General features: G+C 40.0%; 1 protein-coding gene across 3 annotated transcripts in view; it reads left to right on the top strand.

Annotated features, from left to right (window-relative positions):
• The window catches only part of kcnq1.2 (potassium voltage-gated channel, KQT-like subfamily, member 1.2), a 172,031-nt gene extending 161,132 nt beyond the window's left edge, over nucleotides 1-10,899 (top strand). For all 3 annotated transcript variants that reach the window (XM_077569492.1, XM_077569493.1, XM_077569491.1), the window contains one exon: nucleotides 10,240-10,899. In XM_077569492.1, coding sequence (XP_077425618.1) covers nucleotides 10,240-10,386 — 147 coding nt within the window. In that variant the 3' untranslated portion in view covers nucleotides 10,387-10,899. The remainder of the gene's footprint in view (nucleotides 1-10,239) is intronic.
• The last annotated feature ends 6,424 nt before the right edge of the window (nucleotides 10,900-17,323 follow it).

Below are 17,323 nucleotides of genomic sequence, written 5' to 3'. Positions count from 1 at the left end.
TCCGTCCTCCCTACTTAGTTTTGGTGCAATCAAAAGCTCTGGTAGGATTGTGACTTTATTATCACATAAATCTTTTTTTTTTTTATGTTAAAATTAAAGGTCAAAACTCTCTTTTTTCCCCCCCAAGACGTTCATCCTATTTTTTAAATGAAAAAAAAAGGCATCTTTTCCAAAGTAAATGGCGTATTTACAAGGCCAATAAAGTTGTATTTTTGAACTCCACTTGTTAAAATGGGACTTTTTTCCCTTATTAAACTGTGACTTTAATATCATTATATGTTGACATTATCTTATAAAAATCAAAACAAAAAGCATCATTGTTAATATATTTTATTGTTATAAAGCTGACAACTTCATTTCCTTGGCAAAATCCCACTTTTTTTGCAGTGTAGCATATCAACGGGCCTTGTTGGCACTCAACTTAAAAGTCAGTGAAAGATGCATTACACAATGACGAGTGCAAAAAGACAGATTTACAAGAAGGCTGCTAAATATGTCCAAAAAAAGCCTCTTTTGTGGTGTGTTTTTACGATTCCACGCTCGAATGCGGCGTTCGCACTGAACACGCGTGATTATGCAGACCATGTGACTGTTCGTCTCGCCACATCTAAAAGATCATTCTCACGTTTGGCTTGAAATGAAGTCTTGTTACAAGTTGAACCAATCCTGCTTGTTTGCGTACCTAAGTGACTTAACGTCAAGCAAAAACAAACGTTTGTGCCCCCCGCTAACGACGGTGTTGGAGCAAACCACTCCAGGGAGCCATTACGGGCAAATCATGTTCAGCTGTCCTTGAGGACAAATGGTCTATTAGCCTCCTCCCTCGCCCTGGCCTCAGTGTTTACAATCTATGAAACCATTTTGAGTGCTTTTATCAATTGGGGATGGAAGACATAGTGAAAGGTGAAATGTGTTTAATTGCAGTCGTGTTTTGGAGTTTGGATGACATGGATTTGCTGAAAGTCAACCATTTCCTCCAGCTAGTGTTCATTTCGTCAACGAAAACTGAACCAAAATAATTTCGTCAACACACATTTTTCACCGGACTAAAACCCTCATTAATAAACAATAACTGGGACGAAATCAGTCTGCATTTTCGCCGCCTAATGAAGACGAGACGAAAATGTACTTCACTTCATAAAAACTGGACTAAAATCGATGGACATTTTAATACATGAGCAAAAACGAGACGAAAGTTATGATGTTTGTCAAATCTTGTATCTGATCATCTGTCACACAGTGACACGCCCCCTTTCATATCTACAGCTTAAAGTGGTCAATTATAGTTATAATTTAACATGAATCCAATGGCTATAACATTCCAACAATAATGTTTATCTGACCGCTAGCTAATGCTGGCTAACTTGCTAGCTCATCGCATGGAGCCAAAGTAACCCACTTGTTGATAAACTGTTATTGTGTGTCAAGTTGTTTTTCATCAAAAAGGTGAGAGAAAATTTGATGTGAAATGGTTTTAGAGCCGAAATGTTCAACATAATATGCTGATTTAAAAAAAAAAAAAAAGACGGGTAAAATTATTGTTCTGACTAAAACTAGACGAATAAAATTATGTTTTCTTCAACTAAAATAAAGGCTAAAATGCTCGATTTATAGTGGACTAAAAATGGACTAAATAAAAACAGGGTGAGATGGACTCACTATGATAAAAACTAATAGGCTAAGCGTGATTGAAACTGGACTAAAACTGAGACTAACTTTAAAAACGGCGGATCACGAGACGAGTTACACAAGATACAGTCATCTTGCCTATATTGGTAGTTAAAACCATAAATATGCCACATCATCACAAATGTTTTTATATTATTTAAACTCATCTTATAACATTACCCATAAATGTAATTGCTTACAAATGTTTTCAGAAAAAAGGCACCAGCAGTGTATGTCTACATGAATAGTTCACTGTAAGGGACTAATGGACAAAATTAGAGCTTTAATGTTTCTGGAGCGTGGGAACAACATGTAAACTCCACACAGGAGGGCCGGAGCTGACAATCGAACCCCTGACCTCAGGACTGTAAGCCAGGTGTGACTGAAATGACAAAAACAACATTGTACTAAAGCCAAAGCAATATTTCCCATAGGAACTAATGCCAATTCAGTTAATCCGTTCCAACATAACAAAAAAAACAGTTTAACATACAGAAAACTATTTAAAATACATATTGATGATAAATGAAATGACTTAATAAACATTAAAAATCACTTTTAGATCACAACCTTCCCCGCTTTGTGGAATGCAGCTAAATGACATAATGTAGGGTGTTGTTTTTGTACTTCTACTACTACTTCGGTTTCACTACCGCTTTCTCTTCAGGCAAATGCCTCTGGCTTATTTGCGCGTACGAGTCGTACATTTCCACAGCGGCCCGATTTACTCCACTGACAGACGCTCCATCTTTTGGCAGCCGCAATTTTCTTCCTTGGCAGAGGTCCATGGGTTCTTTTGCTGAAGATAAGCAGACGAAATCTATCTGATTGGCAGAATGCTGTTGAAAAGATTGGAAAGCCTCCTCGGGCCTGTCGCCAGTCATTTAATGAAGACAAGAATGTATTTGTTTTAGCGGTTAATATCTTGTCTCTCCGTCTTTGTTCGAGTACACATGCCGATTTTTAAGATCTTAACCAGGATAGGTTTAACAGACTTGCAATAATTAGGCCTTTGTTGACTTTCGTCATGTAAAAAATTCTTATTTATTTATGTATTTATTTTCCTATAACTGTACAATCTAATCCAATTATTACTATTGCGACAGGGTCTGGAACGAGACCCCCTCAATATACGGGGGCTCACTGTGTATGAGTAACGGCTTGTTGTGAGTGAGTACATTATTGTGACACACAAACACCTCTAGTGTATCTGGGGAAAAGGGAGAGGAGGAAGGAGGGAATGTGAAACAAAAGAATCTTTGAGAGATGATCGCAGCACTCGGTACAAACCCCCCACCCCTCGCGCGGCACGTGGCCTACCAGCCCTTGATGCTCATCGTGTGCGTCAGGTGCTTTCAAATCCAACACACCCTCTCTCCTTCCCCCTCAGCCAACCGGGAAGCCATTCCACCCAAAACTTCACCTCTCCTCCGCCTCTTCCTACAGCAGCTTCTTCTCCTACAAACACAAAGAACATATTGTATATCGCAGGGTTCAAGTGAAGCCATTCTCCTTGGCAGAGGCCCTCGTGGCAATCTGCTTTCCCAACTTTTGGCGAGCAGGTTTTCAGGCGGATTCTCCTCACCGAGCACCAAACCTGTCCGGACGAATCTATTCCCAAAAAAAGTAATTATAGGGCCAAGACTTTAATGCGGTCGTTTCGACATCACCAAACCACTTAAACGCATACGCTAGCACCTTAATGCAAAGCGAGCGCGGAACAGCAACGTTAGCATTAGCGCCTGTTGTTGAAGTATCATCAAGGCTATTTTGTTGTTCTCCTTGAATCGTTTTGACAATTGGCCACAGCTACAAGACTTACTACATGCTTTTATGTCCTCTAATAACTATCTTCTAATCCCACTGTTATCACTTCATATAGTTATGATAGATGCAAACATATATTCCAATATTACTTACTGGTATTTACACCATTTATGCTACATGCTACGTTCAATTCAGTACTCTAAAACTACTCACTCAGTTTCAGTAGCTAAATTAGGCTAAAGTTAACTGTAAATATTAGCTTGCTATCTTGCTATCCTTAAAATGGATCATGCCACAATCATGTTAGCATATTCAGGAATCATGCTAGTACACAATTAAGAAGACTGCATTGTTTTGCTGTTAGCATCGTTATTAGCATTTGCATTCAAAGTACACAGACATTGTTAATGCCTTCTCTAAAGTTAATTGTAAACATTAGCTCATTCACAAACTGTCTTGCTACCCTTAAAAATGATTATGCCACGTTAGCATATTCAGGAATCGCGCTAGTACACAAGAGACTGCATTGTGTTGTTGTTAGCATCATATTTAGCATTAGCATTCCAAGTCCACAGATATTGTTAATGCCTTCTTCTTGATTTGTTTTGATAGTCAGCAGCAGTGCGAAAACATGCTAATCGATATCATTATGTGTGATCATGCTACACGCTAGCATATTCGGGACCGATCCTATCATTTCACTATATGTAGGTTGTATTCGGACTAAATGCTAGTGTATTTTAAAATAATGCTAATTGTATCTTTGGGTCTTTCTAAAAATGTGTACATGAAAGAAAAAAAAGCAACCGCCAAAAATTCTTCTCAGAATGTGTATAGATGGGTCACATGGACACGTCAGCCATTTTCACACATTGGCTACATTAGCTGGTGGTTTTCAGCTGCTCCTCTCCATCAGTATGGAAACCAGAGAGGAAGAGCATGTTGAGCTCGCGGAAGCGCTCCAATTTAATTGTGGAAAAAGTCCTGGAAAAGATCACGGAACTTTGTGGGGACCCTTCAACTTTTAAAACAGCCGACACGATTACACGCAGTCTTGCTGTTGCTACAAATGAGCTTGGAACTCATAAACTTCACAAAAACACTTACTAATTCATGGCTTTCTGTGTTGTTTTGGTACATGCTATCATATTCACGCCGCATGCTACTATTGTCTTAAAATAGGATCAAATCATGTCCCATGGACATTTTGTCTTCTGCATTCTGGTGTGCATGAGGACAGATGGCGAGCAGGTAGCGGCATTAAAGTCACATGTCACATGTCAGCAATTGTGCAATGAAGTCACATGTTTGATCATATGGAGTCTTGTGACCAGATTTGTGGAGGAAGAAGAAGTCTCCGAGGCAGCTCAAGACAAGACAGCACAGTTTGCTTGATTAAAAGCTTGGCGAGTTTCCACTTGAAATATAAGCCGCTCCGACTCCGATGCTCTTAAAAATCTGAAGTTTGCTTAACTCTTTGACTGCCAAAAACGTTAAATAACGTTTAGTAAAATCCTATGGAGGAAGGCCAAAGACGTTAAAAGACGTTTGTTTCAAAACAGAGGTGAAACTAACCATTTTCTATTGTTGATTACTGAAGAACGGAATAAGGTAGAAACAAACTTTTTTTTCTGATGAAAGATGAGAGTCCAATCTTTCATTTGGTCGTATGTGTGTTTCCATAGTCCAAACACAACATTTTCTGTGGACCTTGAAAGATCACTCAAAATGCTTAAATCGGCTGGCACTGGCGACATCCCGTTTCTGAAAACGTCTGGCAGTCAAAGAGTTAAAAATCTTTATTTTTGTTGCTACGCCGAGAAACGACGGATTCTAAATTTTAAAACGCGCCAGACTTCGGACACCCCCCGGCAAAATTGTTCACTTCAAGCCTTCTATTGGTTTTGAAACCAAGTTTTCCGTGGCGAGTTAAGCGCACGTGTGGTTTTAGTGAGAATGAACCCCCCCCCCCCCCGACCCCCCGCTGGGGCCGAGTGTGTCCAAATGACTAATGACTCACTGAGCGCTGCCCTGTTACTAAGTCGTCTGCCATCACTCAGCATGTTGGGTGCTGAAAACACGTAATGGTTCCAGCATGTCAGCGAGGCGCGAGGCTCGTTTTCTTTTTTGTTTTTTTCTTTTTTTAACCTCCTTTTGACGTCTTGCTCTCTGTTCTCCATGGTGGTGTGTGGAGTGGCAGCGGGGGTCTCTGCATGGGCAAATTCACCTGACGTGACCCTGCGCTACTGCTACAGTTACATCAAATGTAATTGATGACATAACTGCATCAACAGCAGTGGAACCCTCCAAATCTCAGGAATCAAAATCAATGCCGTTCTTGCTCTGACACAAAATCAAATTTGAAGGTTGCTCAAAAATGTTTGCACTAAAATATATGAAATATAGCAAAACCACCTAAAAACGTTTTCTATCATTTTACACCGCTTTAAACACATCTAAATTAATTTTAAAGTATTTCTCTGTGCCTGTGTGCCCAATTTTTGTAGACCGGCACACGTGATCGGCATAAAAAATAGCTGCGTCTTTATTTTCGTGTCTAGTTTTGCATGTTTGTGATTTTGGTAGACCACGCTAGGCCTCGTTTGCCATTTGGGCGTATTCTATTGGACCCACCTGATAGTTTAGTGCCAAAAACTAGATTTTAGAAATGCAAAAAGCCGGTCTAAGTTGTGGTGCAGGTGGTGTAAGGCGATTTTGGTGGATTTGCTCGAAGCTTGACACTGATGCACGATCAGGGGTGGAAGGGGGTAAGCTTTGTGGCTCTTTCCCTACTGAATTTAAGGAATGACGAAAAACCGCTTTGATTGGCCGGGAGTCGGCTGTGTTCACTCCCACAACGGCGCATATCGGTTAAAACATCTACTTATAGCTACGATTGTCTAGGAAAAGACTACAATTCGTGCTAGAATTGCACTGGGCAAGAAAGTTGGGGCCCTATTTTTTTTGTTTTATTTTTTATTGTTTTATTTATTCATTATTATTATTTAATTATTTAATTATTATTATTTATTTATTTTATTTTTTTCAATTTTTTTTCTGTATTTAAACACAAACGTGTTCTGACTGCTGTTCTGCTCTGCTTAGTGCTAGCCTATAAGGCTAACAAAAATTAGCATAGATGAAAGCAACTTATTGTCTCTGCGCACATGTGCAGAAGTGTTGTTGTTTTCGCTGTCCGGATGCCGTCTTTGGAAAACGTCACTGTGATCTTCAGTGGAATAGCAAAGCAAAACATTCATAACACGCCACATGTGTCATGACGGAGCCTGCAGCGTCTCCAGCAGGGCTTTTTAAAAGCCAGCCCGTGTCAAATGTGAAAGTATGTCCTCATCTATCGCTGACACTTGACTGCTTTTGTTTTTCATACAAGCTGGCTTCTTAGCGTCAAAGTGCCCTGCAGGGACCGTCATGTCGATGCTATCTGTCTCCTTCCATTAGCAGCCCTCATGAATCTGCTTTGAATCGGAATGGAAGTCCGTTAGACAAGCCGAGCCAGGAGTGTACTTTTGGCACAACCCAAGTGAGCCAACCTGCGGCGACGTAGCCCGGCAACAGCACAGCTGATCTGAATTAGGTCAATGTGAGGAATGCAAGATGGCTAGAAATGAGGAAATGAACATGTAAAAGTCGCACTTAGGGGTGTGTCAAGAAAATCGATTCTCGTAAGAATCGCGGTTCTCATTTAGTACGATACAGAATCGATTTTAGATGTCCCAAAATTGATGTTATTTAAATGATCTTGTACTGTCTTGCCCTTGTTTGTACGTGTCTTTATTGGGAGCGCTGTTCATGTTGTACACGATTTGGCCACTTAGGGGCAGTGTGGTTCCGTGCGTTCTGATATACTTGTATAGCCACATTAAAGAGTAGAAGGAAAAAGTCACGATCAAGTTGTTTTTTTTTGCAGCGTAGGAAGAGCATATGTCGGTGAATAATAAAGATGCTTCTCTGTATACATTCCTGAAGCGTTTTGAATGAATAGCCGTTTTTGTTGTAGCGCGCTAATTAGCATTAGCGAGTCAGACTGGAATAAGTCATGACGATTCTTTGCACATCTATGAATTGAAGCAGAAATTGTCAATCAAATATTTTTCAATCTAAAATCGTTCTGAATCAATAATCGATTCTGAATCGAATCGCAGACCCAAAAATTGGAATCAAATCGTGAGACAATCAAAGATTCTCAGCCCTAGTAAGCACAAATACTAAGCGTGTTTTGAATCGTTAGTGTTGGTTTGCATATGTGCTTTTTTTTTTTTGTTTTCTTTTTTTTTTCTCGCCATCTACAAGAAACATTAATGTTTGTACCGACGTGTTGTGTATTCACCACTTAAAAAGGTCCCCAAACTGTTCCAACAAAGTTGTCCAAAATGTCTGAAAAATGGGCATTCGGGGTAAAACTGCGCTACCTAAACCTTGATTAATTGATTAAGAAGTTTGTCTTCCAATTTGACTCGCCTCTTGAACGTGTCCCGTAGAAACGGCAGCAAATATTCATTAGCGCTACCCAAGAACGGCTCCAATGAAGTGCTCTTTACGGAACCCGCTGACCGCCATTTCGATGCGTCCAAAGTCACAAATGAAGTGACTCTCCTCCTGTGAGCGCAGAAACAAAAGAACCATGTTTGGGAGGGCGTTGCGGCAAAATAGCAGCAGGTGCTGTGGACTAATGAGCCACAAGTCGTTGACGTTTGTTTTCTGGAGGACGCTTCAAATATGGTCGGATGAAGAGTGACCACGAGCCTGGAATGTTTGACTTTTCTTTTTTTTTTAATTGCCACCTTGCTATGATTAGCAGAGGTGGCCAACATCATGAGGAGATTATTTTTTTTGAATGGGTCAGAATGAGTTATTTTAAGAAGGTGACTAAGTACAGTATATGTCTTGCAATGTATCTCAAGTTAACACAAAACACCAAAAAATGGAACACAGTAGAGGTGAATTAAAAATATTAATCCTAGTTAATCGTATGACTTCAATGGTTAACTCACGATTAATCGCAAATTTTATACCTGTTCTAAATGTACCAAAAAAATTATTCATACATCCAAATTTTAAACTCATACAAACATGGCTGCTTTTTTTAGTCATTGATACAGTAATTTCATAATAATTCATAAAATTGAGTTAAAATGAAAAAGATGTACTGTAAAAAAAACGAGTGTGATATTGATTTGTGTTGAGGTCATTTTTCTGCCACTAGATGGCATAATTGCATTTGTAAGACATCGGTGATAGCTTGGTGCATTTTCCCTGTCATAGTTAAGAGCTATCTCATCTTTAACATGAAGTAACTTGTGAAATTCTGCACATTTTTAAAATTGTAAAAAGACAACTTGGCCCCAGTCTTCACAAATATATGCATTATTATATTGAATTTATTATATTGTATAAATATTATATTATATTGAAATTGGAATTCCCCCAGTACAGGCTTTCCAAATAAGGAGCGGTCCTGAAAAAATTAGTGGTGATAAAGGAACTTTAAATTAACACACTCATTTTGACATCCCTATCATTCATATTTAAAACAATTTCTTATTAAAAAAAAAATAGGAATCATTATATAATATAATAATTAACATTACTTTCAATAACTAGCGATGTAATTTACTGTAGGAGTATTTACAACAGCGCCGTGTGTGCGTGCATGCAAAGCAATTCCTCTGTGTGACTCATATTTCATATTTTATGCGTCCTACTCGAGCGATCGTATTTCAGCAAAACTACTGGCTTCTAAATGTCCCGCTCGGCCATAAAAACGTCGGGCTCGTCACACGCACACGCTTAATAGATGGGGAAGCGGACGGAAGGTATACACGCTGGAGCCAGCGTGGAAAAAAAGTGCCAGTGATGTTCAGCCACAGACTGCCGGGCATAAAGTTGCGACTCTCTCGTGACGTCTTTCAGCTCTTTCATGTGTGCCACTCTTTAAAGAGTCGTAAAGAATTGCCTCTCATACGCGCAACGGGAACGCTCTCGTGAAACAAAAACAAACTTTAATTCAACTTAAGATTTAATCAATTTAAATTGATAAACTGTATGACTGTATAATTGTCCGTATGACTTACCGTCATAAATTCAGGACCTCTCAAAGAGTGTTTTATGTTTTCACACGATACATTACGTCTTATTTTTAACTCATTCACTGCCATTGACGGCTATAGACGTCAAAAATTCATTTGAACTATTTTTATGTTTAACATTTTTTTTTCCATTTTTGTTAACAAGAGTATGAAAACCTCGATTTTTTTTGTATTAGAACAGATATAAAATGTGTGATTAATCGTGAGTTAACTAGTGAAGTCATGCAATTAATTATGATTTAAAATTTTGTATTGTATTATATTGTATTATAAATATGTATTTATTTATTTATTTCTATTTTATTTTTAAGAAAATACTATAAAAATTTGCAATCGTAATTAATTGCATGACTTAATTCCCGATTAATCACAAATTTTATATCTGTTCCAAATGTAAAAAAAAATAAATCTAGGTTTTCATACTCTTGTTAACAAAAATGGAAAAGAAATGTGAAACTAATATAAATAGTTCAAATGAATTTTTGACGACTATAGATGGCAGTGAAGTGAGTTAACTACCATCTCTACTGAGACTGAACAAAAGGGGTCCAAGTTTTGACCCTTGAGGCACCCTCCACGTCATGGCCATTCAATCAGATTCAAAACTTTTTTTTTTATTCACTATGTGCTATGATGTACTGTTTTTGATGCAAATATTTAACTATATCATATCATACAGTCAGTTTGTTCTTTGCAGGTCTACCAGATGGACCAGAAAATGGACTCGGTTGTGCGGATCCTGACGGAGCAGTTCCTCCCCAAGCCTGAGCTCATTTCCAGGCCCTCCATCCGCAGGGTGACCATCCAGAAGCGGATGGGAGTCAGCATCGACGAGGGGCCCTAAAGGTTCTTCCCAAAACCCACTCCCTGGGTTTTGTCATTGACTTATAAACGCCCCGCAACCTACAACCGAAGAAGAGGCACCAAGAGCGGGAATCGTGACTCACCTTCCAATGTGGACTACCGCATCCCCTTTTTTGGGTCTTATCGTGCGTCCATCGAAATCCCTTCACATTCCCTGGCACCTTCCAATGCCGTGACTCCCTTTGTCATTTATTTTCCTGAAGGGAATTTACGTGTGCCCGCTCTTCTCTTCCTAATATTATTCCTAAGCTAACGAGCAAGCCATCAAAGCGCTGACGTTCCCCGAATGGGAGTCGGTGCTTCGGCGCAGGCATTCCACAAATCATTCTATTTATCTTGGCACGCATGCAGCCATCTCGATTTAGACTGTGTTTGCTCGAGGTGATCCAATAACACCAGCAGAGGAGGACTTCATTCAGCCCACGCTATCGTGTCCTGTTTGGAAATATTACTTGCACTGAAGCTAATAAAAAAAAAAAATGGCTGCAGCAGGGACGGACTTCTTGGCAGAGGTTTGTTTACTCTGGGATTGTCCAAATGTCCATCAATCATCTTTAAGCACCTCCACCGGGAATCTTCTTTATATTCTCCAGGATCCACTTTAAGAGTCTTTTTGAAGTTTCTTTGGAACTCCAATAACTCTGGTCCAAACTTTGGTGGGACAAGAATTCAGTCCACAAACATAAACAGGGTAAGACTACTCACTCTGTGTTTGAGGCCATTTGAACCGTGATGTCCTCTCTCCACTTCATATCTCCAAATAATCTAGTCAAGCAACCAGCAGGGGACAGGAGAGGATTGGCCTGGTTCGAGTACGTCCTGAGGGGCTTGGCATCAGCTGAGCTCAGTCCATGCTCTTAAAGTGCTGCTTTTTGTCTGTTTTCTTTGGCTTTTTGTTTGTGTGTAAGGATACAGTACGCATGAAAAGTAAGGATCACTCCTTCGTTTTTGTTAGCTTTAAGATTCACGGGAGCTCAGACTCGCACCAAAGATCCGCATTCGTCATCCATTTACAAAACCTCTTATTCACTTGTCCAATCCAAATATATTGCAATGTAGCCTACACTAGCGCGTTGACGCAGCGTGTAAACCCACAAAAATCAATTCGTTTTTAGTTTAACCTGCAGGATTTTGCACTGTACAAGATCCAAAGGCAGAGGAAAGGAGATGGTTTTCTCTTTGGCTCCATTTTAAATCCATCAACATTGCTACTAGCCTCATCCTAGCTAGCGCTAAGCTAGTTTGTCTATCAGGTCCGGCGTCCAAGTTTAAAAACTCCCGTTTGTATGTTGCTAGCACGTCGTTAGCCAGCCAGCAGCAACACGTTAGCATAAGGATGCTTTTCTCTTTAGCCCCATTTTAAATCCATCTAAATTGCTAGTAGCCTCATCCTAGCTAACGCTAAGCTAGTTTGTCCATCAGGTCCGGCGTCCAAGTTTGAAAACTCCCGTTCATATGTTGCTAGCACGCCATTAGCTGGCCAGCAGCAAGACGTTAGCATAAAGATTATTTTCTTTTTGGCCCCATTTTAAATCTTTCTACATTGCTACAAGCCTCATCCTAGCTAACGCTAAGCTAGTTTGTCCATCAGGTCCGGCGTCCAAGTTTGAAAACTCCCGTTTGTATGTTGCTAGCACGTCATTAGCCAGCCAGCAGCAACACATTAGCATAAAGATGCTTTTCTCTTTAGCCCCATTTTAAATCCATCTAAATTGCTACTAGCCTCATCCTAGCTAGCGCTAAGCTAGTTTGTCTATCAGGTCCGGCATCCAAGTTTAAAAACTCCCGTTTGTATGTTGCTAGCACGTCGTTAGCCAGCCAGCAGCAACACGTTAGCATAAGGATGCTTTTCTCTTTTGCCCCATTTTAAATCCATCTAAATTGCTAATAGCCTCATCCTAGCTAACGCTAAGCTAGTTTGTCTATCAGGTCCGGCGTCCAAGTTTGAAAACTCCCGTTCATATGTTGCTAGCACGCCATTAGCTGGCCAGCAGCAAGACGTTAGCATAACGATTATTTTCTTTTTGGCCCCATTTTAAATCTTTCTACATTGCTACAAGCCTCATCCTAGCTAACGCTAAGCTAGTTTGTCCATCAGGTCCGGCGTCCAAGTTTGAAAACTCCCGTTTGTGTGTTGCTAGCAAGCCGTTAGTCGGCCAGCAGCAGGACGTTAGCATAAAGATGTTTTTCTTTTTGGCCCCATTTTAAATCTTTCTACATTGCTACTAGCCTCATCCTAGCTAGCGCTAAGCTAGTTTGTCTATCAGGTCCGGCGTCCAAGTTTGAAAACTCCCGTTTGTATGTTGCTAGCACGTCGTTAGCCAGCCAGCAGCAACACGTTAGCATAAGGATGCTTTTCTCTTTAGCCCCATTTTAAATCCATCTAAATTGCTAGTAGCCTCATCCTAGCTAACGCTAAGCTAGTTTGTCCATCAGGTCCGGCGTCCAAGTTTGAAAACTCACGTTTGTATGTTGCTAGCACGACGTTAGCAGGCCAGCAGCAAGACGTTAGCATAAAGATGTTTTTCTTTTTGGCCCCATTTTAAATCCATCAACATTGCTACTAGCCTTATCCTAGCTAGCGCTAAGCTAGTTTATCCATCAGGTCCGGCGTCCAAGTTTGAAAACTCCCGTTTGTATGTTGCTAGCAAGCCGTTAGCCGGCCAGCAGCAGGATGTTAGCATGAGGATGTTTTTCTCTTTAGCCCCATTTTAAATCCAGCTAAATTGCTAGTAGCCTCATCCTAGCTAACGCTAAGCTAGTTTGTCCATCAGGTTTGGCATCCAAATTTGAAAACTCCTGTCCTCATGTTGCTAGCACGGCGTTAGCCGGCCAACAGCGAAACGTTAGCATAACATTCTTCTTTAACGACACATTGCTATGACGCGTTCTGACTCCAATGGGAAACGTCTGATTTGTCGTTTGTTTTCAACGGCCGATTTACACTTTTTATCTGTGTAATTTATATGCTGCTAAAGTGTTACTGAGTTCATCACCTGTACAGTATTTAAAAGTTTGCTGAACGTCCTCTGTTCTGGTTCGGGAGGCTCCGCTGTACTGTAACTGTAGCTAGGCTTCATTATTTATGGCTCACACAACAGAGGCGGGTAATTCCTTTCTTTCTTTCTTTCTTTTTTTCTTTCTTTCTTTCTGCGCCAGCATATCTTTTCACCTCGGTGCTGTAGTTATATGAAACTATTAGTATAACAGCAAAGCTCCACTATTTGAGTAATTGAGTAAATATTTATGTCAACTTAATTACTACTTTCCTATTATCTCGTGGCCTCTTAGAGCATTACAGAAGCAACTCAAAATAATGCGACTTGGTGAGTTTTTCATGGAAAACGGCAAATAAGTGACGGTTTACTGTATGGTTTTATCTCCTTGCTTGTGTTTTAAAGAACGTCTGTAACACACCTTGACGAAATAATCGCTTCTCTTGTCTTCTCTCCTGTACAGTTTTATAATAGATATATAAATAGAGACATTGCCTTATTGCACTGTAATTACGATCCCATGGAAACATCAGCGCTGCTTCTCGGGAGTGATGAGAAAGACAGAGCGCGGCAGATGGATGGAAATGATTTGTTACGATACTCACGCGCACCCTCTGCACTGTAGCTACGCTGTAAAAAATAAAAGAGGACAGAAAGAAAATAGGTTTCACGACACGCTGGCCCGCTCCCTTCATCCATTCCTTCATTTGCTTCCATCCGGGGTGAAACTTGTCATGGCTTCCATTTGAAACCAATCAAGCCCAACGTTGTGCTGAATTTCCTGTTGCGCACGGCAAACCCAACAAAAAAGGAAAACCAACACTTCCTCTGAGCCGGCTTGGAACTTCCAATATTCCGTACCCCCTGGGGAGGGAGGGGGTGGGGGGGGGTCATGCTCAGCATCGCCAAGGAAGAGGCAAGAAAGGATAAGGCCAAGCCACTTTCAATTAGCCGCAGAGGCGACAGGGGCCGGGGGGTGGAGGGTTTGAGCTCACCCTCTGGTTTCCATCAGCGCAAGGGAGAGAGAGAGACAGAGAGACAGAAAGAGAGCGAGAGAGAGGAACCACCGTCTTCAGAGGCCAGCGCCGAGCTGCCCGCTGCTTTCATCTCAAGACCAGACAGACACAGAGAGCGAATCCAACTTCAAAAGGCAGTTTGATCTCAGACCTTCACTAAACGATTACTCGAGTGGGGGAGGGGGACATGAGGACCACTCTTAAACACAGGCGGTGTATAAACGCTTGGGAAGGAGAACGAGGTTCTGGGTTCGAATCTCAGCAGACATTTGTTTTGTGTGAAGGGCTGGGCAGGTATGTGACGTATGATGATGTCACAGCTGTCAAGATGAATTTAAATAATGTATCTTTCTTTATCTATGTATGCCCGGTGGGCTAACGTCTTTTGGAGCACATGTGGTTCTATTTAGTTATATTAAATATCATATCCTCTATTTTACCACAAGAGATAAACTCATAATTTACACTCTAAAAAGTTTTTGTATAAAACAAACCTAAAAAGTTGGGTCAAAAGTAACCCCATTATGGATCAAAAATGGACTGATCCACTTTCTTTGACCCAACTTTCTGGGTTGTTTTATACAAAATGACTGTTTTTAGAGTGTAGAGCAGAGGTGGCAAACTCAAGGCCAGATCTGGCCCGCCACATCATTTGACGTGGCCCGCAAATGCAAATTATGTGCGTTGACTTCATGTTTCTTGCTAAAATACCAAAATTGCTATGGAGGAAGCTTTTTTTTTTTTTACTTTTTTAACTCAATCACTGCCATAATTCCTTTTAAAAAAAAAAAAGATTAATAAAAATTAGGGGCAAGAGGCACTTAATTTTTTAAAATTGTAATTAATCACATGACTTCACTAGTTAACTCACGATTAATCACAAATTTTATATCTATTCTAAATGTACAATAAAAAATCCCAAGTGTTCATACTCTTGTAAACAAAAGTGGGAAAAAAATGCTAAACTAATAAAAGATATTAAAAATGATTTTTGGACGTTTATAGCCGTCAACGGCAGTGAATGAATTAAAAAAAGATAGAAAATATTATAAAAAATTCGGGGCTTCAGGCGATTAAAGTTTTAATTGTAAATAATCGCATGACTTCAGTAGTTAACTCGCGATTGATTACAAATTTTATATCTGTTCTAAATGTACAATACAAAATTCTAGGTTTTCATACTCTTGTTAACAAAAGTGGAGAAAAAATGTTAAATAGAAATAGTTCAAATGAATTTTTGACGTTTATAGCCGTCAATGGCAGTGAATTAGTTAAAATACAGTATATATATTTTATATTTTTATTTTTTATTTTTTACTAATCACCCTTTTCATTTTTATTTTTTATTTTTTACTAATCACCCTTTTCAAATAAAAGTAATTATTAGTGATGCTTGAGACCACTTTTTTTTTTTTCGAACGGTGGCATGGTTTTCATACCATAGCAAGTAAACAACATGGCTAAATCAAGATGCCATGGCTGATGTGTTTTTTTTTTTTGTCCCAGTCCATTCCTGGCAGAAGGTAAAAGTAACCTGATGCCATTCGTACAATAGTTTTATTGTTAAGTAAACTCACAGAGTAAGTCAAATTGGGAGTACTGTATTCTTTTATGACATTTTTGTTTGGCAGTTTTCTGTGATTAATTTTTTTCTGCAATAAAAAGTGGGGAATTGACCTGAAGCGTTTAGGGGGAAAAAACAAACCAACTGCAAAAAAGTACCTCCGCTCTGGACGAGGCCTGCTGAAAATCAACCTCTGCAACGACCAAAATGACACAAAACGGCGGCTGTAAATCAGACGCAAACAACTATGCGCGGCCATGTCAGCGGTTTGTACGTCAAAAGAAAACAACAGCGTAGCCTTCAAGACCAGCAGCTCGTTCTCATTACACCGCAGCGTGTTACTCAATCTATAAAACTCCAAATCAAATTGATGACACTTGGAGAGCGCGGACCTCTGCCAAGGCCGACAAGCCACTCGATTGTTTTGTATCGGCCGTTAAGAGGGGAGCGGTGGGCTTTGCTTTGGGGGGGGGGGGTTTAAGAAAAACCCAGCTAAGCACAGATCCGCATTTCTGGTGGAGTTGCTGCCGTCGAACAAAGTGGAGCATTTAGCCGCTAAAGAGCCAGTTATGGATACCACATGTCTCTCTGGCCTAGACCAAAACAAGCAGGGTGCATTTTGCCTCTGCCAGGTGGACCCGAAATTATCCTAAATGGATGCTAATATGGCCCCGCGTCTGGTCGCGTGTGACTGAGGCTTTGTTTGCTCTCAACACGTTGACGTTACGCGTGGTGATAATATACCACGTCAACAGTCTGCTGCGAGGTTAATGAAGGCCACCGCTTCATTTGATTACGTCAATATCCTCGTTATTCTGATGACCTTGTTTGTATTTGGATTTGACCTGACCCAGATGGCAGAGCTCGGGTTCATTAACAAAGCAGTTTGGGCTATTTGAGGGGAACTGAATTTTGCTCCTCGGTATGATGTCGTGCAAACTAGGACCGCAATATTAAATTAATAAAACGAACATGTAGGCCTAAACCAAACTACTAATGTTTTTTTTTTTTTCAAAATCAGAATCAGATTTGTCGGTCAAGTATACATAAATAATTTGTCCCAGACAGAATGGGAAGCCTGCTGGTCCACTAATTAGTGCTCCAAGTTTCTTAGATGGAAGAAAGAGAAAAACATCAGGAAGTAGCGAGAAGGGAAAAACAGCATTTTTTTTACAAAAACAAATTTTATATATATATATATATATATATATATATATATATATATATATATCAGGGGTGTTCGGAAAAAAAACGTTTCGGCAATACAGTATATCGCGACATTACAGCGCGCAATTCTTGAATCGATTCAATATGCGGCTGAATCGATTTTTAAACATCCAT

The sequence above is a fragment of the Vanacampus margaritifer genome, chromosome 6 (assembly GCF_051991255.1).
Source record: "Vanacampus margaritifer isolate UIUO_Vmar chromosome 6, RoL_Vmar_1.0, whole genome shotgun sequence".
NCBI classification, from domain to species: Eukaryota; Metazoa; Chordata; class Actinopteri; order Syngnathiformes; family Syngnathidae; genus Vanacampus; species Vanacampus margaritifer.
The sequence above is the reverse complement of the archived record's forward strand: the minus strand, read 5'-3'. Positions and strand labels throughout refer to the sequence as shown.